General features: G+C 42.5%; 1 protein-coding gene across 6 annotated transcripts in view; it reads right to left on the bottom strand.

Moving 5' to 3' along the window:
- Positions 1-3,733: 3,733 nt before the first annotated feature.
- The window catches only part of npas2 (neuronal PAS domain protein 2), a 290,102-nt gene continuing 271,528 nt past the window's right edge, over positions 3,734-22,307 (bottom strand). For all 6 annotated transcript variants that reach the window (XM_072595560.1, XM_072595559.1, XM_072595562.1 and 3 more), the window contains 4 exons: positions 18,341-18,540; positions 13,772-13,864; positions 11,817-12,006; positions 3,734-9,155 (listed from right to left, as the gene is read on the bottom strand). In XM_072595560.1, coding sequence (XP_072451661.1) covers positions 8,991-9,155; positions 11,817-12,006; positions 13,772-13,864; positions 18,341-18,540 — 648 coding nt within the window. In that variant the 3' untranslated portion in view covers positions 3,734-8,990. The remainder of the gene's footprint in view (positions 9,156-11,816; positions 12,007-13,771; positions 13,865-18,340; positions 18,541-22,307) is intronic.

Raw genomic sequence — 22,307 nt, 5'->3', positions numbered from 1 at the left:
CGAAAGGATATGGAAGATATAGACTGTAGGGAAATAGATGGTGACATCTTGCAAAATGTCCATATTACAGAGTAGGAAGTGCTGGATGTCTTGAAACGGGTAAAGGTGGATAAATCCCCAGGACCTGATTAGGTGTACCCTAGAACTCTGTGGGAAGCTAGAGAAGTGATTGGGCCTTTTGCTGAGATATTTGTATCATCGATAGTCACAGGTGAGATGCTGGAAGACTGGAGGTTGGCTAACGTGGTGCCACTATTTAAGAAGGGTGGTAAGGACATGCCAGGGAACTATAGAATGGTGAGCCTGATGTCAGTGGTGGGCAAGTTGTTGGAGGGAATCCTGAGGGACAGGATGTACATGTATTTGGAAAGGCAAGGACTGACTAGGGATAGTCAACATGGCTTTGTGCGTGGGAAATCATCTCTCACAAACTTGATTGAGTTTTTTGAGGAAGTAACAAAGAGGATTGATGAGGACAGAGCGGTGGATGTGATCGATATGGACTTCAGTAAGGCGTTCGACAAGGTTCCCCATGGGAGACTGATTAGCAAGGTTAGATCTCACGGAATACAAGAGAACTCGCCGTTTGGATACAGAACTGGCTCAAAGGTAGAAGACAGAGGACGGTGGTGGAGGCCTGTGACCAGTGGAGTGCCACAAGGATTGGTGTTGGGTCCTCTACTTTTTGTCATTTACATAAATGATTTGGATGCGAGCATAAGAGGTACAGTTAGTAAGTTTGCAGATGACATCAAAATTGGAGGTGTAGTGGACAGCGAAGAGGGTTACCTCAGATTACAACAAGATCTTGACCAGATGGGCCAATGGGCTGAGAAGTGGCAGATGGAATTTAATTCAGATAAATGCAAGGTGCTGCATTTTAGAAAGCAAATCTTAGCAGGACTTATACATTTAATGGTAAGGTCCTAGGGAGTGTTGCTGAACAAAGAGACCTTGGAGTGCAGGTTCATAGCTCCTTGAAAGTGGACTCTCAGGTAGATAGGATAGTGAAGAAGGCGTTTGGTATGCTTTCCTTTATTGGTCAGAGTATTGAGTACGGGAGTTGGAGGTCATGTTGCGGCTGTACAGGACATTGGTTAGGCCACTGCGTGCAATTCTGGTCTCCTTTCTATCAGAAAGATGTTGTGAAGCTTGAAAAGGTTCAGAAAAGATTTACAAGGATGTTGCCAGGATTGGCGGATCTGAGCTACAAGGAGAGGCTGAACCAGCTGGGGCTGTTTTCCCTGGAGCGTCGGAGGCCGAGGGGTGACCTTATAGAGGTTTACAAAATTATGAGCGATATGGACAGGGTAAATAGACAAAGTCTTTTGCCCGGGGTCGGGGAGTGCAGAGGGTGAGAGGGGAAAGATATAAAAGAGACCTAAGGGGCAACGTTTTCACGCAGAGGGTGGTACGAGTAAGGAATGAGCCAAGTGTACAATTACAACACTTTAAGAGGCATCTAGATGGGTATACGATTAGGAAGGCTTTGGAAGGATATGGGCTGGGTGCTGGCAGGTGGGACTAGTTTGGGTTGGGACATCTGGTCGGCGTGGACGGGTTGGACCGAAGGGTCTGTTTCCATGCTGTACATCTCTGACTCTATCAGCATGCGTGGTTCCAAGACAGAAGGTTGAGAGTTTGAGGTGTTCTCCAGAGATTTGAGCATATAAACTAGGCTGATCATTGAGTATTGTACTGAGACCGCTGTACTTTGAGGTGAGGTAAGTTGTTTTTGACAAGTTGTTGAACCAAGCTGTCTCCACCTCTGTCTGACACCATTTGAGAGATGTTCTCACGTCCTGACTGCCATTCGTAATTCAACCAATGCCATGAGGGAAACAAAAGGTTAGCTGATTATTTAATCTTGATACTATTTGTGGCTGGTTGCTGTGTACAAATTCCCATGCATTATGATAGTAACTAAACTTCGAAAGCACTTAACTGGCTGTGAGTAATGTCCTGAGATTGACTGTGATGCTGCAATACTGCGTGTTGAAAGAGAATGCATTGACATCCAAGGTATCGTTTCCACCCAATTTTCCTTCACCCAACTGTAGGACCCCATAGCATCAACCATGGCTTTCATCCAGCCTGTTTTCAAAAGGTCATCTCAAATTGTTCTGAATGTTGCGACCAAACTCCTCATTCTGTCCTTGTGGTTTAGCGGTGTTAGCTCATTTAGGTGGATGGCTGGTTTGTTGTGTGGGGTGTTGCGAACAGCAATGTGTGGATGACTCTGAACTGCTGTCAGTGCCATTGGGGATGGACAATAAATGCTGGCCTGGACAGTGAAACCACAACCTGTGGGTGATTATAAAAGAAAGTATGGGTTCAATTCCTGCACCAACTGAGGTTACCATGAAGGACACTTCCCTCAACCTTGCCTGAGGCATGGTGATCCTCAGATTGTTACCACAGAATCCCTACAGTGTGGAAGCAGGCTATTCAGCCCATCAAGTCCACATTGACTATCTGAAGACTGACCCAGACATGTTCCCTATCTCCATATTAACCACGGCTAACCCACCTAGTCTGCACATTCCTGGACAATACAGGGCAACTTAGCATGGCTAAATCCACCTAACCCACACATCTTTGGATGTGGAAGGAAACCATTGCCTCTTCGGGTCAATTGTCCATGAATTGTGTTTATATTTGAAGTCAGCTGTATTCCTGAACTAACCTACACAGAAAATAGCAGCCAAAACCTAGAGATAAACAACGTGGTTTTGTGCAAAGGTCACTTATTCGCATAAGGCCATAAGTTGCCCACCCCTTTTAATATAAGGCACTGACAAAAAGCCATGGGGAGCACATGCAAACTCCACACAGGCTGTCACCTGAGGTTGGAATCAAACCTGGATGCCTGGTGCTGTGAGGCAACAAGTGCTAACTGTTGAGACACTGTGCCACCCTCCCACCCCCAACTTGTTTCTCTGTAATGATAGACCAAAGGTCTGGTTAGGATTATGGTGAATACTTTTTTAAAGTAGAAAATAGGTTGTTGTGGTTCTGTTCGCCGAGCTGGGAATTTGTCTTGCAAACGTTTCGTCCCCTGTCTAGGTGACATCCTCAGTGCTTGGGAGCCTCCTGTGAAGCGCTTCTGTGTTGTTTCTTCCGGCATTTATAGTGGCCTGTCTCTGCCGCTTCCGGTTGTCAGTTCGAGCTGTCCGCAGTAGTGGCTGGTATATTGGGTCCAGGTCGATGTGTTTGTTGATAGAGTCTGTGGATGAGTGCCATGCCTCTAGGAATTCCCTGGCTGTTCTCTGTTTGGCTTGCCCGATAATGGTAGTGTTGTCCCAGTCGAATTCATGCTGCTTGTCGTCTGTGTGTGTGGCTACTAAGGATAGCTGGTCGTGTCGTTTCGTGGCTAGTTGGTGTTTGTGTCTACGGATCGTTAGCTGTCTTCCTGTTTGTCCGATGTAGTGTTTTGTGCAGTCCTTGCATGGGATTTTGTACACTACATTAGTTTTACATTAGAAAATAAGTATTGTGACACTGGTTACATTTTCAAGATCTCTGCCAGGAGTGCAAAATTTGTATCTTTTCTTCATGTAGCTTTTACACTGTTGTCCCTTTGAGTCAGTTGTCCAAGAATCATGTTTATATTTGAAGTCAGCGATATTTCTGAACTAACCTGTGCAGAAAATAGCAGCCAAAATGTGGAGATAAACAACAGTGGAGTTGTGCAAAGGTCATTTATTCACATGAAGACACAAGTTGCCCACCCCTTTTCATATAAGACACTTTTTTTTGTAGCAAATTTTCAATGAATAGGAACATTCATAAATTCAAAATGACCTATTACATCATACAAAATAAAACTAATTTGCTATTATAAGGATATTTTTTGTACAGAATTTAATATCATACAACATTTACATCAAATAACACACCCCACCGCTTGTTCAACATATAAGCAGACAAACAATGACTCCAAAGTGCATATCCTAACCTTTGTCTAAGGTAAACAGACACACTATTTGATTGGCCATCGCAACATCTGATCTTTTAAAGGGGTACATACCCAAAATGCATGTCAGGAAAAACAGACGCATGATAATATAAGTACAACCCACAGGCAGGTAGTGAGATTTAACTTTAATGACTACTAAACTGTAAGGGCATCCAATATATTAAGCACACCAAATAATTCATGGAATTTTGTGTGCTTTCCATTCTCACTCTGCTCAATGCCAGATTTTGAAACAAAAGCCTTGTGATCTGTGTAATAACATTTGGGGCGGCACGGTGGCTCAGTGGTTAGCACTGCTGCCTCATAGCACCAGCGTCCCAGGTTCAATTCCAGCCTCAGGTGACTGTCTGTGTGGAGTTTGCACATTGTCCCTGTCCCTGTGTCTGTGTGGGTTTCTTCTGGGTGCTTTGGTTTCCTCCCACAGTCCAACGATGTGCAAGTTAGGTGAATTGGCCAAGCTAAGTTGCCCATAGTGTTAGGTGCCTTAGTAAGAGGGAAATGGGTCTGGGTGGGTTACTCTTCAGAGGGTCGGTGTGGACTGATTGGGTTGAAGGGCCTGTTTCCACACTGTAGGGAATCTCGTCTAATCAATTTACTAACCATTTATGAGAGTTGACTGAGCTATCAGTTGTAAGATTTCGATGAACTTAATTTAAATCTCAAACATTGCCTGTGTTAGTTTATACATAAATAACATCAGAGTCCTAAGATGTACGGGAATTAGCAAATGTTACTAAAGGAGGGGTAATGGATTGGTGGATGAATAGATATGTAATTGGTGATTAATGAATCAGATTAAAAGTTCTATTTCCACAACAATAGGATCATCCCATATTTCCATACGGACTCAACAAGGAAAAGGTTCAGGATTAAATAGAAATTGCAAAGCTCAGCAAGTCTGGCAGCAAGAGTTAACATTTTGGGTTGCGTGACCCTTGAGGAATTTTGAGGAAGGGTCACTCGACCCGAAACGTTAACTCTTGCTGCCAGACGTGCTGAGCTTTTACGGCAATTTCTGTTTTTGCTTCTGCTTTCCAGCATCCACAGTTCATTCGGTTTTCAAAGATTCAGGAATGTTGGTCAAGTTTAAATTAAGAGAAACCATAATAGTGGCTGACTTAGGTGCAGCAGATAGGATGGCTGAACTGTCTGAATTGGGTATGTAAGAGACATTTATTGTACTGTGACTGTTCCCTCATTGGTAATAATTAAACCTAATGAGTGCTCACATAGAAAACATTTAAAATGGAAAGGGATCATCATATGGGCAAATCTAAACAATGACTTATAAATGAAGAAAATATGGGCAGACATTCTCAAGTGCATTTGGACTCTTCCTCAGAGCAGAATTGAGCTCACAAGCCACAGATCTCCACCTCAAATTCTCTGTTCTGAATTTACAAACAAAACTTCTATATATGAGTTGTATATTTGATAAGTGGCAGAGGCAATTTTCAATAACATTTGGATTTTCAGTTCCTGAGATTGTATTAACTGCTGAAAGAATCAGGGAGCATTTGATTCTGAGTCAATTACCATTTGACCTGAATCTTCTTTAAAAAAATAATGCACTAACTCATTTTACGGTTTACACACAGTGTACAGTACGCTGGCAGAGTGTCTCAATGGCTCAGATTTTGCAGTGGTGATGATGAATCTGATAACATTGCTCTGCCAAAACTTGCAGCCACTTGTGGAGGAAGGATAGACAATGCTGGACACACTCAGCTGGTCAGTGGGGAGGGAAAAATGAATTTTGTCATCATTGCCTGGTAGATTGGGCAAGGTTGGATCCACTGGATCACAACATAAAGATGCACTTTAGTCTGTTGGTGCTAGTAAAGCCCATGATTAAGTTTGTCTGTGCCTGCATGATGTCAATGAGTCTCTGCAATGGGACCTGTGACAGCAATTATCACTGGGCCCAGAAATTTGTGGAGAACCTCAGTAGGTCTGTCAGTATCTGTGGAGAGAAAGCAGAGTTAATCATCTTCAGAACATGTCTGTGTGGAGTTTGCACGTTCTCCCTGTTTCGGTTTGGCCTTCGGCCGGGTGCTGCGGTTTCCTCCCACGGTCCAACGATGTGCAGCTTAGGTGGACTGGCAATGGGAAATGTAGGATTACAGGGATAGGGCGGGAGGAGTGGGTCTGGGTCAGAGGATGGACTCAATGGGCTGAATGGCCTGCTTCTATGCTGTAGGGATTCCAAGGAAGCCCCAGTGGAATTGTTGGCGGCTCAAGGACAAGTCGGTAGTTGCACGGCTCCCTTGTGCCTCCGAAGGTCACCAAATAAACACTGCAGCCTAAACAGAGGGATCCCTCTTTTGAGAGGTATCAGTGCCCAATTCAAACATCGGGGAAGAGAGATGGAGCAGGGAGGAAACGAGGATGACTGCTGAAAGACAAACCCTGTTCCTCCACCATCTCTCCCAATGACTCCCCTCTTTACTACTCTCCCTACCTTTTAGAAGTGTGTTCATCTTTATACCCTTCGAAATATATAGTAAAATAGGGCATAGTCAGCATGGTTTAATCAAGGGGAGGTCATGCCTGACAAATCGATTAAAGTATTCTGAGGAGGTAACAAGAAGGTTAGATCAAGGAGAGCCAATGGATGTTATATACCTGGACTTCAAGAAGGTCTTTGACAAGGTGCCGCACAGGAGGCTACTGAGGAAGATAAGGGCCCATGGAGTTAGAGGCAAGGTGCTCGCATGGATAGAAGTTTGGCTGTCTGGCAGAAAGCAGAGAGTGGGGATAAAAGGGTCCTTCTCAGGATGGCAGCCCGTAACAAGTGGTATTCTGCAAGGCTCAGTATTGGGAGCACAACTTTTCACTTTATACATTAACAATCTAGATGAAGGAACTGAGGGCATTCTGGCCTAGTTTAAGACAAAGATAGGTGGAGGGACAGGGAAGGCTGCAGAAGGATTTGGACAGTGGGCAACGAAGTGGCAGATGGAGTACAACACGGGAAAGTGGGCAAAGAAGTGGCAGATGGAGTACAACGTGGGAAAGTGAGGTCATGCACCTTGGTAGGAAGAATAGAGGCATGGACTATTTTCTAAATGGGGAAAAAAACTCATAAGTCTGAAGTGTAAAGAGACTTCAGAGTTCTAGTCCAGGATTCTGCCAAGGTAAACTTACAGGTTGAGTCAGCACTTAAGAAAGCAAATCCATTGTTGACATTTATTTTGAGAGGACTTGAAAGTAAAAGCAAGGATGTACTTCTGAGGCTCTATAAGGCTCTGAGTAATGTACACAGTTTTGGGCCCTGGAGCGGGTTCAGAGGAGGTTCAGGCGAATAGTCCCAGGAGTGAAAAGCTTAACATATGAGGTATGTTGAGGACTCTAGGTCTATACTTGATGGAATTTGGAAGGATGAGCTATTTGAGACTTACAGAATACTGAACGGTTTGGACAGCGTGGATCTTGGGAAGATGTTTCCATTGGTAGGAAAGACTAGGACCTGAGGGCATAGCCTTACAGTGAAGGGAAGAGCTTTTAGAATGGTGATTACAAAAAACAGGGAGTGGTAAATCTATGGAATACACTGCCACAGAAGGCGGTCAAGGGCAGGTCATTGAGTATATTTAAGGCAGAGATATCGAGGTTCTTGATTGTCAAGGGGATCAAAGTTTATGGGGAAGAAGTGGGTGAGTGAGGTTGAGAAACTTATCAGCCATAATTGAATGGCAGGACAGACTTGATGGGCTGAATGGCCAGTTTCTGCTCCTATGTCTTATGGTCATGTATCTTGTTTTAATTCTGTCTGCATTCAATTAGACCAATTTATTCCGCTGCCTGAAAATTCAATTGAAAAGTGACTGATAAAAAGTGCTTTCAAATTCTTGATATTCTTTTGTCTGAATACTTCATTGCTGCTGACTTGCTTTCCAGGATCACTGTTCTGGTTAGCAGATTTAAAATTCCCTGGGGAAAGGTCAAGGTCACGTTGTAGAGACTGCACAATCCTTCAGGGCAGGTTTGTTCAAGGTCAGGGGCGAATGCGATTTCTTCACCGCATCCACAAAATCTGGGCCATTGTGGTATGGTAGTAGGAGGATCCACAGTGAAGCGTTTGGCTCTGAACCAAGACAAGATTACAATTTTCACTTAGTGGTGGTCGGATAGGAATAATTGTCTTTTTCAAAAAATATAAAGTATTCAAAGCTATTTAGAAAATAAACACGTTGTTCAAAGAATGTAGACAGAGTAGCATTTACAGTGAGTTTGTCTTGCAAGTCTAGCTAGCTGTAAGTGACTAAAGTACAACCAGAAATATTTTCACAGCATCACATCTGACTCCCTGCCACTGGCAACTATTAGCATCAATCGACAAGTGCAGGCTATGAAATGCAACACCTGACAAAACAGTTAACACAGATTTTAACAAGGTCACTTTGCCATCATTTTACCAGTGATGCCTGCTTTTTGTTGTGACAATCTAGTCACAAATACTGTTCTCATGTGAGTTTTTAACAGCAGTCCTATCTGCTGTTGACCGATTCATGATACCAAAACCAGCCATTCCAAGTTGTGACAAATGGGATGACTATTTACTGAATAATTATTTTGCTTGGCAAAAAGACAAGCTCTCAAGAGGCCCGTGTTTTAGGGAGAAAGATCACTGCGGAACATGCTGTGGGTCTACAAAACCTCTCCAGTGTTTCGACTGACGATCTGTTATCTTCCTTCTGGTGGGTTCCTATGAACAGGACTTAGTGTCTCAGTGAGAAGGAAGGATGAATCAGGATTTAAAAATTTTTTTTTAGTTTGCTGTCAGCTTGCAACAGCTTTCTTTGTGGCATTCACCTCGTTCTGCATTGCAGGGATTCTGCTATGCTTCAGCCAAGTGCCGTCCATGGAGAGGTGTTCTCCCGGCATCCATTTCTCTTGGGCATGGATGAGCCACCAGTTGAATGAACATTTGCCCTTTTCCCACAGATGTGCCGTGGGGGTATGTCCAATTTGCAGCCCTCGTGTGGTCTGCCTCTGCAACTGTCCTTGGTTACCGCGGTAACTGGATGTTGGGGAGGTCTGAGAGGCCGCTGGTGTTGCTCTGTGTCCCGCGGGTTTGGTGTTGTGAGAGGTAGCCCAAGTTCACCTGTGGTGCTGATCCCAGGAAAAGAGGCTGCGATTGGTCACCTTGCATCATTCCACTCAGTGGCACTTGCTAAACAAACAAAAAAACATTTTGTCACCAATTGATTAATCCCAACTCCACACCAAAAACATCAGTTTGTAAGAGAAAGGTTTTCAAGTCCCCATTGCTTCCATCTACTTTTTCCCAAGAGTTGTACAAACAGGCTCTTTAACTGTAACCTGCCGAAGTATAGAAGATGGGAGCACCAATATGCCATTCAGCCCATCAAGCCTGTTCCAACCTTCAAGACAATCATGATTGATCCTCTGTCTCAATGGCACATGACAGCTCTCCCCTCATATGTCTTGGCACCTTTAGCTTCAAGAAATCTATCTCTTCCTTATGCATTTTCAGTAACTTCACCTCCACAGCTCTCTGTGGTAGAAAATTCCACAGGTTCCCTAGCTTCTGAGTGAAGAACCTTTTTACCATTTCAATCTGACATGTCAGACTCTGTATTTGGAGACCCCTCATTCTGAACTTCCTAACAAAGACGGGGGAAAACATCATCCCTGGATTAGCCTATCCAACTCTGTCAGAACTTTATACATTTCACTGAGATCTCTTGTTTTTTCCAAACTACAGTAATTGGATCCAAATCAATCTCTCATTGGACAAAGGTGCCATCCCAGAAATTAGTCTGGGTGAACTGATGCTGCACTCCCTCGACAGAAGTACATCTTTAATTGCACACAGTGCTCTTGCTATTAACATGACCCAAACTGGCTGCCATAATGAAGATCAAGCCTTGATTTTGTGTCTCACACCCTATGGCACAGCGCAAGGTAAGAAAGCAGGGAATGTAGCCACATTGCATCTGCATTTGGAAAGCAGGTGGGTCATTGCATCACCAAGTGGCTGAGAATTTGGGGTTTTAAATTCAAATTATTGCAGTGTGACCAATGAGGTCACCTGAAAAGTATTTAGACAACGCAGAAGGGATTTACTAGATCTCCACCAGACGAGGGCCTTCAGTTATGTGAAGAGAGTCAATGAAACTGGGACCTTTCTCCTGAAATCAGAAAATTACAGGGGGATGTGACAGAAGTGTTGAAAGTCATGAATTATTTTGACAAGCGGAAACAAAGGGGAAGAGCAGAATCTTCTGGAAGCAATGGGAGTCACAGCTGCAGGCAGGTCAGACCCTGCTTCAATAGGCTCACCACATCGTGTCCCACTCAGGCACTTACCAGGCCAGCAGCCAGCCTTCCCCAGGACACATGAGCAAAAGGCTGAAAAGTGACAGTGAATCAGAGCCACCAATGATGTGGGGAAAGATGCAGGAAAGAGATTCCAGCGCCTTGGGTCCTAGGCAACTGAAGGCACGCCACTAATGAAGATGTGATCAAAATTAGATCTAATCAAGAGGCCAGAATTAGATGGTTGCAGATATCTCAGAGAGGGAAATGTCTGGAGGAAATTACAGAGATGTTGGGGAGCAAGGGGCCGGGTAGAAAACTGGAAATAGAACATAGAACATAGAACAACACAGCACAGAACAGGCCCTTCGGCTCATGATGTTGTGCCGAACATTTGTCCTAGCTTAAGCACCCATCCATGTACCTATCCAATTGCCACTTAAAGGTCGCCAATGATTCTGACTCTGCCATTCCCACAGACAGCGCATTCCATGTCCCCACCACTCTCTGGGTAAATAAGGATGAAAATTTTGAAAAAATTGTTTCTCTGAGAACTGCTGTCGATCATTAAGCATGGGGATAACCTGTTACAGATGCTCTTGAGTTTAGACTGGGTAGAATGTGTGATCAGCCAGAAGTGTATTGGAATTCGTTAAATCTAGAAGTAAAAAAGGCATGTATGAGGATTTCAGCAGCAAAACAGCTGAGGCAAGCATGTAGTCAGGCAATGTGACAGAGTAGGGAGAATCATCAAATGTTCATCTTTCAATTACATATGTCACCAATGGTGTGAAAAGATTGGCTTAGTTTCAGACCATTGGCAGAGAGAGGGATGGAATCAATAGCTAGGGAATGGAATTTGCAAAGGGGAGTAAAAACAATCTATTCAATTTTCCCAATGTTTAATTGAAGGAAATAGATGGCAAAGGGGAGGGGACTGAGGATGGATCCATTGGGAAAAAGCAGCTGAGGTAAGGAAGCAAGAGCAGGAAGCATCATCATTGTAGGTGACGTTCGGACTGTGATTGGACAGTTAAGAACGGAACTAGGGAATGCAGTTCCACCAAGCTGGACAAGTGGAGGGGCGTTGGAGCCCCTCCCCTCCATGGTCAACAATGCTAAAAGCTACAGACTGGTTCAGGAAGATGAGGAGAAGGGAAGCAATAGTTTACCTTTGTCCCAATAACACACCGTATCTTTGAGAGAATCACTTGGTTCTGTAGCAGCAATATAATAGTATTGTATAGATGACTTTGTGAGAAAACTGAGCATAGATTAGTGATATATAGCAATAATATATTCAAGGACCCTCAAGGGGTTGTTGATGGGGTGATAGATTGAAAAACTGGAATTATCAAAGCTTTTCTCTTAAACAAAATTAACATCAGTTTAAAACTTAGTTTCCCTTGTTTTGAAGGGAAAGAAATTCTCATGAATTTTCTTGCGTCAATGAGATCACAGAATATTCCACTGTTGGCAAGACTGCTAGCTGCCTGCTTCCTGAAGGTACTGTTTCCCGTTGTGGTTTACAGACTGTGATGGGACTTGGTACCTGAAGATATTGATGTTGCTGCTGAAGCTGCAGGGGATGATGGCTGTGTTGCTGTTGAATAGAGGCTTGTAGGTGTGAGGAGAAACCTGGATGCTGGATGGCCATGGAACTTGGAGAAGGGACGATGATTGCACTACAGCTGGTTGGCTGCATTGCTAGTGCCGTCAGCATCTGCTGATCTTGGATAAATCTGAAAATACAGAATTCACAAAGTAGGATTTACCGAACATCTGATACACTTAAGATTCGTTCAATGTATCTAATTGGTTTAACATGATCTGGTCAGTGATAACCCACAGCAGACCAATTGTTTACACATCGATGTAACAATAACTTAAATTGTTTAAAGGAATGCTAGATAGTAGAGTCTTTCAGGGCCTCTGTGATACTCCAGTTTCATATGTGGTTGTCAGTGCACAAACTAAGCATTAAATATCCATAATCACAATGTAAAAAAAAATCTGGAATTAAGAGTCTAATGATAACAGTGAAATCGTTGTCAATTGTTGGAAAGCCTCAAATGGTTCACTAATGTCCTTTAAGAAGGAAACTGTCACCCTTCGACTCCGGCAAGTATCAGGTGAATAGCAAAGTTCTTTTCCCAAAGCTGGGTGATTTCAAAACTAGGGAACATGTTTTTAAAGTGAGATAAGAAAGAGTTGAAAAGGACATGAAGGCCAACATTGTTTACACAGGAATGCTTCATGTGTGGAATAAACTGCTGGAGAAAATAATGGATGCAGGTACAGTTACAACATTTAAAAGACATTTGGATGGGTTTCGGGGGATATGGGCTAAATGCAGGCAAGTGGGAATAGATTGTCTACAATGTGAAACAGGCCCTTTGGCCCAACAAGTCCACACTGACCCTCCGAAGAGAAACCCACCCAGACCCATTTCCCTCTGACTAATGCACCTAACACTATGGGCAATTTAGCATAGCCAATTCACCTCACCTGCACATGTTCGGACTAGTTTAGTTTGGGAACATGATTAGGGTGGACTAGTTGGGCCAAAAGATTTGCTTCCATGTTATATGACTCTATGACTCTAGATATCTTCCTGAAGGACATTCCTAAACCAATTAGTAATTTAATGACAGGCCTGTAGTTTCATGGTCGTTATTAATGAGGCTAACATTTTATTCCAGATGTAGTGACTAAGTGAATTTAAATTCCCCAAGCTGCCATGGTAGATGGAAGCACATGTTTCCAAACCAGTTCCAAGTCTTGCATTACTAGTCTACAATTACAGAAGAGAAAGTGCTGGAAGTCTTCGAAAACATGAAGGAGGATAAAGTCTCCAAGACCTGATCGAGTGTATCCCAGGATGTTGTGGTAAATTAGGGAGGACATTGTGGGCCCCCTAGCAGAAATAGTTGTGTCATCTATAACCGTGGGGGGGGGGGGGGGGGGAGGTGCCGCAGGACTGGATGGTGGCTAACGTTGTGCCTTTATTTAAGAAAGGCAGTAAGAGGAAGCTTGGGAACTATTGACCTGTGAGCCCAACATTGGTAATGGGCAAGTTGTTGGAGGTGATTCTGAAAGATAAGATTTGCATGCATTTAGAGATTCTAGGATGAGTAGGAATAGTAAGCATGGTTTTGTGCGAGGGAAATCATTACCACTGTGACACTGTCTTATTGAACATAAGTAATTTGCATCTGGTATCAGTATTAGATATTTGTACAGAGCTGGACTCAATACAATCATTGGTGAAATAAAACAAAGAACTGCAGATGCTAGCATTCTGAAACAAAATTAGAAACTGCTGGAGAGCTCAGCATCTGTGGAGAGAGAAACAAAGTTAATGTTTCAGGTCCAGTGATCCTTCTTCTGAACATATCAGTATAACAACATGGTTCATGGTGATTTCCAGGCTCTTGCATCCAGTGCTTTCAGGAGCCTGCTGTATATTTATCCAGCAATGTTCTGAGACAATATTGAAATGCTTACTTGGCTTGTTCTCTTGCTGTGTTATTCTGAGATGGCTGTTCTGTCCCACTGTTGTTTGGCATTATGGGATGAATGGGTTGATTAAAAAATAATCTGGAAAAGAGCCAAGTGAAAAATAACAGTAAATAAATGTGGAAAGTGTGTGTGGAATATTCTTCACTCAGCTGATAAGTATTGGCTGCTGAACAGAGCTGAAATGTCTTGGAGCAGTTCAGGTTAGTTTCTGGACATTGGATGTAACGTTTATGTCCATGAGCAAAACTGTAATGTTGAGTTACAACCTTAAATGGACCACTAGCAATATTTAATAAAGGCAAAACACTGCAGATACTGGAGATCTGAAATAAAAGCAAGATGGTGGAACAACTCACTAGGTCTAGCAGCATCTGTGAAGAGAGAAACTGAGTTAATGTTTGGAGTCAAATATGAACCATTCAAACAACTACTTTACTGGAGGTAGTGGTATTGTGGTTGTAATGCTGGTAATGCAGAGCTCCAAGCTAATGTTCTGGAGTCATAGCTTTGAGACCTAAATGGTGACATTTGACTTCAATAATATTTGAAACTTAAAAAGAAGATGGCCTAATAGCAACCATGGTAATGCTTGTCGTAAAAATTCGTCTGGTTCACTAATGCCCTTTAGGGAAGGAAATCTGCCATTCTTACCCTGTCTGGCCTACATGTGGCTCCAGATCCAGAGCAATGTGACTCTTCATCATCTTCTAAAATGGCCCTGGCAAGCTATTCAGGTCAAGTGACAAAGCAGCTGCTTGATTGGCACCACATCCACAAGCATCCACTCCCTCCACCACTGATGCTCAGCAGCAGCAGTGTGTACTATCTACAAGATGCAAGGCAGAAATTCGCCAAAGATTCACACCTTTCAAACCCATGACCACTTCCATCTAGAAGGACAAGGGCAGCAGGTACATGAGAATACCACCACCTGCAAGTTCCCTCCCCAGCCACTCACCATCCTTGAGAATATATTACCATTCCTTCACTGTCACTGGGCCAAAATCCTGGAATTCTCTCCCTAAGGGCATAGTGGGTCAACTCGTAGGTGGTGGACTGCAGCGATTCAAGAAGGCAGCTCATCACCAACTTCTCAAGAGCAACTAGGGACGGGCAATAAGTGCTGGTCCAGACAAGTCCCACATCCCACAAGTGAACAAAATAAAAGAAACAGGCAATAAATGCTGGACCAGCCAGTGACACTCACATCCCATGTAAATAAAAAAAACTAATTTCTCTCTCTACTGATGTTGCCAGACTGGCTGGGTATTTCCAGCACCTCCTGTTTTTATTACTAAAAACTGTTCTTTCCAGTTTACAACCTTAATGACAACTTTCCACAGATAGATACAAGCATGGACTACTTTCTAAACAGTGAGAAAATTCATAAAGCCAAAGTACAAAGGGATCTGGGAGTGCTAGTCAAGGATTCTCTAAAGGTAAACAAGCAGGTTAAATCTATGATTAAGAAAATGAATGTAATGTTGTAATTTATCTTAAGAGGCTTGGAATATAAAAGCAGCGATGTGCTACTGAGACTTTATAAAGCTCTGGTTAGGCCCCATTTGGAGTACTGTGTCTAGTTTTGGTCCCCACACCTCAGGAGGGACATACTGGCACTGAAGCATGTCCAGCGGAGATTCACACGGATGATCCCTGGAATGGTAGGTCTAACATATGAGGAATGGCTGAGGATCCTGGGATTGTACTCATTGGAGTTTAGAAGGTTAAGGGGAGATCTAATAGAAACTTACAAGATAATACATGGCTTGGAAAGGGTGGACGCTAAGAAATTGTTTCCGTTAGGCGAGGAGACTAGGACCCGCGGACACAGCCTTAGAATTAGAGGGGGTAAATTCAGAACAGAAATGCGGAGACATTTCTTCAGCCAGAGAGTGGTGGGCCTGTGGAATTCATTGCCGCAGAGTGCAGTGGAGGCCGGGACGCTAAATGTCTTCAAGGCAGAGATTGATAGATTCTTGATGTCACAAGGATTTAAGGGCTACAGGGAGAATGAGGGTAAGTGGAGTTGAAATGCCCATCAGTCATGATTAAATGGCGGAGTGGACTCGATGGGCCAAATGGCCTTACTTCCACTCCTATGTCTTATGGTCTTATACAGTGACATTGACCAAATATACTTGCAGAATTGTCACTACATGATAAAAGTAATTCAACATGTAATAACATCTGACAGGTTTCATAATTATGCCAGTTTTCCACAACAGCAATATACAAGCATTGAAGTGATTCTGAATATATTTTATTTGCAGGATTTAAAAAGAACGTGATGGGAGACCAAGCTTAATTTAGTGCTGACCAAATGCCAAATGACATTATTCATTGATGGAAAAAGAGACACGTTGTTCAGGTTTTTGATTTTTCACTCATTGGGACAAATGCAAGAATGCCAAATGTCAAAGGATCACAACAGTTTGTACTGCAGGAGAACGTGGTGCTGGTTGGTTGGCAAGTTGACTTGGATCGTCAAAAGATTGTCATACAGATAGTAAAGGGATAGGCTCCCTACACTCTGAATGAGTTCAAAAAATAATTATTTAGCACCTGTTAAACTTGAAATGTCCAAAAAGAGAGAAGCGGGCATTGGAATATAGTACATGAGGAAGGGAGGGAGAGTCAAAGGCAAGGTCAAACAGATGTTTACCTTAATGAAAAGATTAGCAAGATGAGGTGGTTTTGGAAGGGGATTACCAAGGACAGGAGGGTAATTCCTGCGAGTTTGGTTGCTGTTGAGGAAATGAGGCTGCCTGGGACACAAACTGGAATGTTCAGTCAGACAGATTGGCAAAATACATTGGTGCCTGTGGTATAGATGAGACTCTTCAAATAGGGTTGACCAGAACATGGAACGAATTGTAAATAAGGCCAGGAATCGTCAAGTGGGTCTTGGCTTCAGTGGGAAAGTGGTGATTGGTTTGCAACACTTTGTGGGAAAGGCCATGGGTTACAGAGTTCTGATTGGCATGCGATGGGTTAATTAGTGTGCAGCTGAGCAATTTGTGTCCTCACATGCGAGTATGCATGTGGGTGAGATTTGAAAGTCATGAGGGGCACATTTATTACACAGAGGGTGGTTCGCGTGTGGAATGAACTTCCTGAGGAAGTGGTGGATGTGGTTACAATTACAACGTTTAAAAGACATTTGGATAAGTACATGAATAGGGAACGTTTGGAGGGATATGGGCCAGGAAAGTGGGCCTAGTTTAGTTTGGGATTATGTTCGGCATGGACTGGTTGGATCAAAGGGTCTGTTTACATGCCCTATGACTCTATTACTCTGTGACTTCAGGAGCAAGATAATGGGAATAGTTTTGATGGTGATAGAAAACACAGCTCAGGGTTGAAGAGGAGAACAAGCTCCAGCCTCTGCCAAGGTGCACAATCAGGGAGGCTGGTGGAGGGAGAGCTGGGCAGTAACAAAACACAAACACTATGGTCTCAATGATCTCTACAGCATTCATCCAAACAATATGTTTGGCAAACTTTTGCATCTTAGTGTAACAGTCATTATCATTTAGACCCAGAGCCTGTGAATGATGTAGCCAAAGGGTCACATTTCAATAATGAGGACAGCAATAAGGATAGCTCCTACGCTAACATGTTGACTCATGCAAATATGGGCTAAGAATCCAATGAAGGGTATTAGAAAATAGAGTCATCTACAAGGTAAGAGTTGCAGTCAGAATGTTGCAGGATTCTAAACTATGGTGCAGTTACAGATTACTCTTGTGATCAAAGTAGTCTAAGTGGGAACAGCAAATAAAAATAGAACTGATCTGTTATAGACGTCAGATCATGTGTCATACAGACAAAAGTAACACCGTGGGCGGCACGGTGGCACAGTGGTTAGCACTGCTGCCTCACAGCGCCGGAGACCTGGGTTCAATTCCCACCTCAGGCGACTGACTGTGTGGAGTTTGCACGTTCACCCCGTGTCTGCGTGGGTTTCCTCCGGGTGCTCCGGTTTCCTCCCACAGTCCAAAGATGTGCAGGTCAGGTGAATTGGCCATGCTAAATTGCCCGTAGTGTTAGGTAAGGGGTAGATGTAGATGTAGATGTAGATGTAGGGGTATGGGTGGGTTACGCTTCGGCGGGGCGGTGTGGACTTGTTGGGCCGAAGGGCCTGTTTCCACACTGTAAGTAATCTAATCTAATCTAATCTAATCTCTCAAAGTCGGTCATATTTCTATATGGAACCCTTGAGGGACTGTGCTCTGGAAACAGTGCAACATACTAATAGGTGCTTTAGAGAAATGTGGTTAACCTTAAGAACTCATTGGTCTGTTTGCTGAATCATTTAAATAATCTAACCAGCAATAGGAATAAGTTCTGAGCTGAGAAAGATCCTGGTTTTATTTATTAACTCATACTTTACAGACAGATGTGGAGTTTGTATCCTTTGAAATATTAGTAACGTTAGAAAGTGTGGTCTTGTTAAGTTGTAGCAATCAACTTTGGACACTGCTCTGGCTACTGCATGTGATTCAAATTAATTGGTCTTTCCTCAGCTATCAACCTATGCAACAATTGTACCTGAGTTGTCGGTCGTGCCCATATTCTGGAGTTGAGTGGCTCTGACTAACGTCAGACGGTAGTGGAATAGGGCAGGGCACTGTCGGAGTCTGGGCAAACATCATGGGGTTACCGAAGAGTGGCGTGACCCGACTGGTATGTGAGTGAATTTGCAAACTGGCTTGCTGCAGTTGACTTCCTTTCACGAACTGCTGCTGAACCTGCAGAAAATGAACGATGAGTTAACTCCTGTACGGTAGGTTTCCAATTACAAAGTGTTTGTTCCCAGCGGAGTTAGGCATGCTGCCATTAAAGAGGAACCACCCTGATTCATCCATAGTGTCAAGCCATTATCGGGACAGTAATTTTTTTTTAAACAAGCAGATATCACTGGTAAAGCAGTACAAACTTCATTGCATCTGTTGTGTATTTTGCCTAATTTTGAAACAATTTGACTCCACTATGTAACATACTGCAATGACAGTTCACCTGATGGAGGGGCAGTGCTCTTAAAGCTTGTGATCTCAAATAAATCTGTACCACTATAACCTGGTGTTGTCAGACTTCTGGCTTTACCCAGTCTGGTAGCAGTTTAGATTCACCCATCTGATCTGCAGCTCACCAACGGTTATACTCTCTACACCATGCACACTGATACATTTAGCTATTTGGTTACATCTAGAGCGAGGAAAAAGTTCTCAGGCAATCTCCTGAATCATCCTAAACTTCCTAACGCTGGTATAAACATTGGTATCTCAGCAAGTGTCATTCCAATTCTCCATAGGCTTGTGTGTTGCTCCACCTAGTGGTGGTGGCATTGACCACAAATGCAGGGATCTTCCAATTTTAACAGATTCTGTGCTGTGGTCACCGGGTTTGTAATCCAGAACTCCATGTTCTGACAACATGGTTTCGAATCCCACTGTGGCAGGGAGTGAAATTTGAGTTCAATAAGGATCTAGGATAGTAGACTCGCCTAATTGTGGTAATGTAACTACTATCAATTGTTGGAAAAAAGCACCTGTGGTTCACTAATGTCCTATAGCCCTTCTTACCCAGTGTGGTCTGCATATGACTCCAGACCAACAGCAATGCGATTGATTCTTAGGGTAATTAGTAATGGGCAATAGAAGACTAAGTGAGTGGTCAACAAATGATGGCATAGCCTTTGACAATCACAAATGAAAAGTACACACAGATTGTGCACTCAATCGCAATTTTAAAATTAATAATTAATTCAGCATAAACACAGGACAAAGTTTAACAATTTGGATATAACAGTGTTTTCAAATTTCACTCCTGAAAGGTCCAATTCTAATTTTTCACATGATGTTTCCTAATCCCAAACTCTTCAATATGAACACATTTTCTCTGTTTCCTATATGGACATCAAAAAATTAAGAACATCGTCAAATGTTGAAGTGTGAGATAAGAGGATTTTTGTCTTTGATAAGAAGGTTTGTTAAGACTGACCAGGTAGTGGACAGATCGTAAAATAACAAAGTTCTCAAAGGAGCAATTGACAAATATGTGAAAAAGAAATTTTTGAAAAGAGCAAGGAAATATCAGTGGAATAATATCCACAACTAGGGTAGACACAATTCTGTGAATAATCGGTGTAGATTTGACATCGTACAACCTACTGAAATCTGTTTACCCAGTGAAACAAATTTGATCATGAGGTTTTTGATTTATGAGAACTGTCAACACATGGTATTAATACATTAAGGCCTTAGTTTCAATACCAGTCTCTCCATGTAGCTGCTGAATAATGAGTTTGTAATCTAAGTTTAGATCATGGCTCTGACGATTAATAGAGATGAGACATTAAGCTAAGTGGCAAGGGAAAGATGGTGCATTTGTGTTGATGCATTTAATCTGTCTTATTCTACATCTGTATCTTTGATAATATCCAGCGTGTGGTATAAGGCAGAACATTTTGATATAGATAATAGATTGGCTTGATAGTAATATAGGTAGGTTGTGTGCTGACAAAGCTATGGTAAATGGAGTACAGACAATCTTTGAAAACTGGAGTATGCAATTCAGAACACAATGCAGTGTAATATAAAGAAGTCATTCCTATATATAGGAAATTATTATGTTAGATATTTAATATTATCCGCTCTGTATAGGATCACGTATGAGCGTTTGTAAGTTGGATCTCCTCCCCCTCCACCCTCCTCTCTTCCCCCCCCCCTCCCCCCCCCCCAACAAGTTGTGGGCAAAATTGAAATTGTCAATTTTGGTCAGGAAGAATTAAAAAAGAAGCATATTATCTAAATAATGAGAAAATGCAAGGCTCTGAGATGTAGAGAGATTTGGGCATCTTTATGCATTAATTGCCGAATGTTAACATGGAGTCATAGCAAATAGTTAGGAAAGCTAACAGAATATGATCATTTCTTGTAAATGGAATTGAATACATCATGGGAGGGGTTGTGCTTCAGTTATACAGTTATACTTTGGTGAGATCCCATCTAGTCCTGGGATTTGTCTACCTTAATGCATTTCATTCACCCAACACTTCCTCCTTCATTACGTTGACCTGCCCGAGAGTATTCACACACCTTTCCCTAACCTCAACGTGCCTCATGTCCCTCTCTTTGGTGAACACTGATCTAAAGTACTCATTAAGGATCTCACCCATTTTCTCTGGTTCCACATATAAGCTCTCTTCTTTATCCTTGGGTGGGGCTACTCTTTCCCTAGCTCACCTCTCACTCCTAATGCAGAGGAACCTTGATTATCTAAAGGACACGGGTGGGTTGTATTTCACTTGGTTAATCAAATTATGGATAATCAAATGCTGGATAACATAGTTTAGCCAAGCCTCGGGACCTCGCGATCTTGCCGGATAATTCAGTACTCGGATAATTGAATGCTGGATAATCGAGGTTCATCTGTATATGTATAAAATGCTTTGGGATTCTCCTTAACCCTGTTGGCCAAGGACATTTCATAGCCCCTTCTAGCCCTTCTAACTCCTCTTTTGAGCTCCTGCCTACTTTATCTATGTTCTTCAAAGTTTGTTTTGTCTGTTCTTTGTTTTGTTTTTTTTGTTTCTTCACTTTCTCAGCTATCTTCCCACCAATCCCACCCCTCCTTCCATTTATCTCTCAGTTTATGCCCGAAATGTCAATTCTCCTGCTCCTCGGATGCTGCCTGACCTGCTGTGCTTTCCCAGCACCACACTCTCGACTCTGACCTCCAGTATCTGCGGTTACACTTTCTTCTACGTTCTGCTGTTCTCAGTATTGTTGAGAGTGAACATAACAAATGGGCCCAGGAGCAGATAACTAATCCTTATGAGTCAGACTGCAAATGTGGCAACCACAAACCGGTCTATCTGGTTTCAGCACACACCATCAATGACTTTTCTCTTGTTAAACTAATTGCACTAAGTCAACTATTTTTCAAAACACCACTAAACACAGCTCCATCCCAAATGTAAATCCTTGAAGGAATAATCAAACTTTAGCAATGATATTAGTTCATAAAAACATTTTTTATGACTCTCATATCAATGTTTTTACAAAGCCATCAACAAGTTCTAAATAATTATTTTAACAATTTGGTTTATAGGTTAGTGGAATGTCTTGTGTGTCAGTTAACTAATCATATGTTCATAAGCTGATTAGCAGCAGGGAGTAAAGTGTTGTTCCTGCATTTGACATACAAATGTACATACAGTACAGACAGTACAGAATTTGTTAGTTATCTATCAAAACTCTGAATAAAAGTACTTAATGTAAATGAAGTTAAACACATATTCCTGACACTTAAGCATTTAAAGAGGGTTTTACATTTCTAGGGGGCAATGCTAAGACATTGAAATATATTCTTTAATTCAGCTTCACTCAGAATTGATGGTTTTGACCAATGAATCAAAGGTTGGGTTACATTTGATCATTGTACTGCACTTTATCGTCTATCATTTGGTCAGGACTGTGGCATCAGCTGTAGAAGGTGACATTAAGTAGATCTT

Source organism: Chiloscyllium punctatum, chromosome 25, assembly GCF_047496795.1.
Source record: "Chiloscyllium punctatum isolate Juve2018m chromosome 25, sChiPun1.3, whole genome shotgun sequence".
In the NCBI taxonomy this organism is placed as follows: domain Eukaryota; kingdom Metazoa; phylum Chordata; class Chondrichthyes; order Orectolobiformes; family Hemiscylliidae; genus Chiloscyllium; species Chiloscyllium punctatum.
This window is presented reverse-complemented; position numbering and strand designations above follow the sequence as displayed.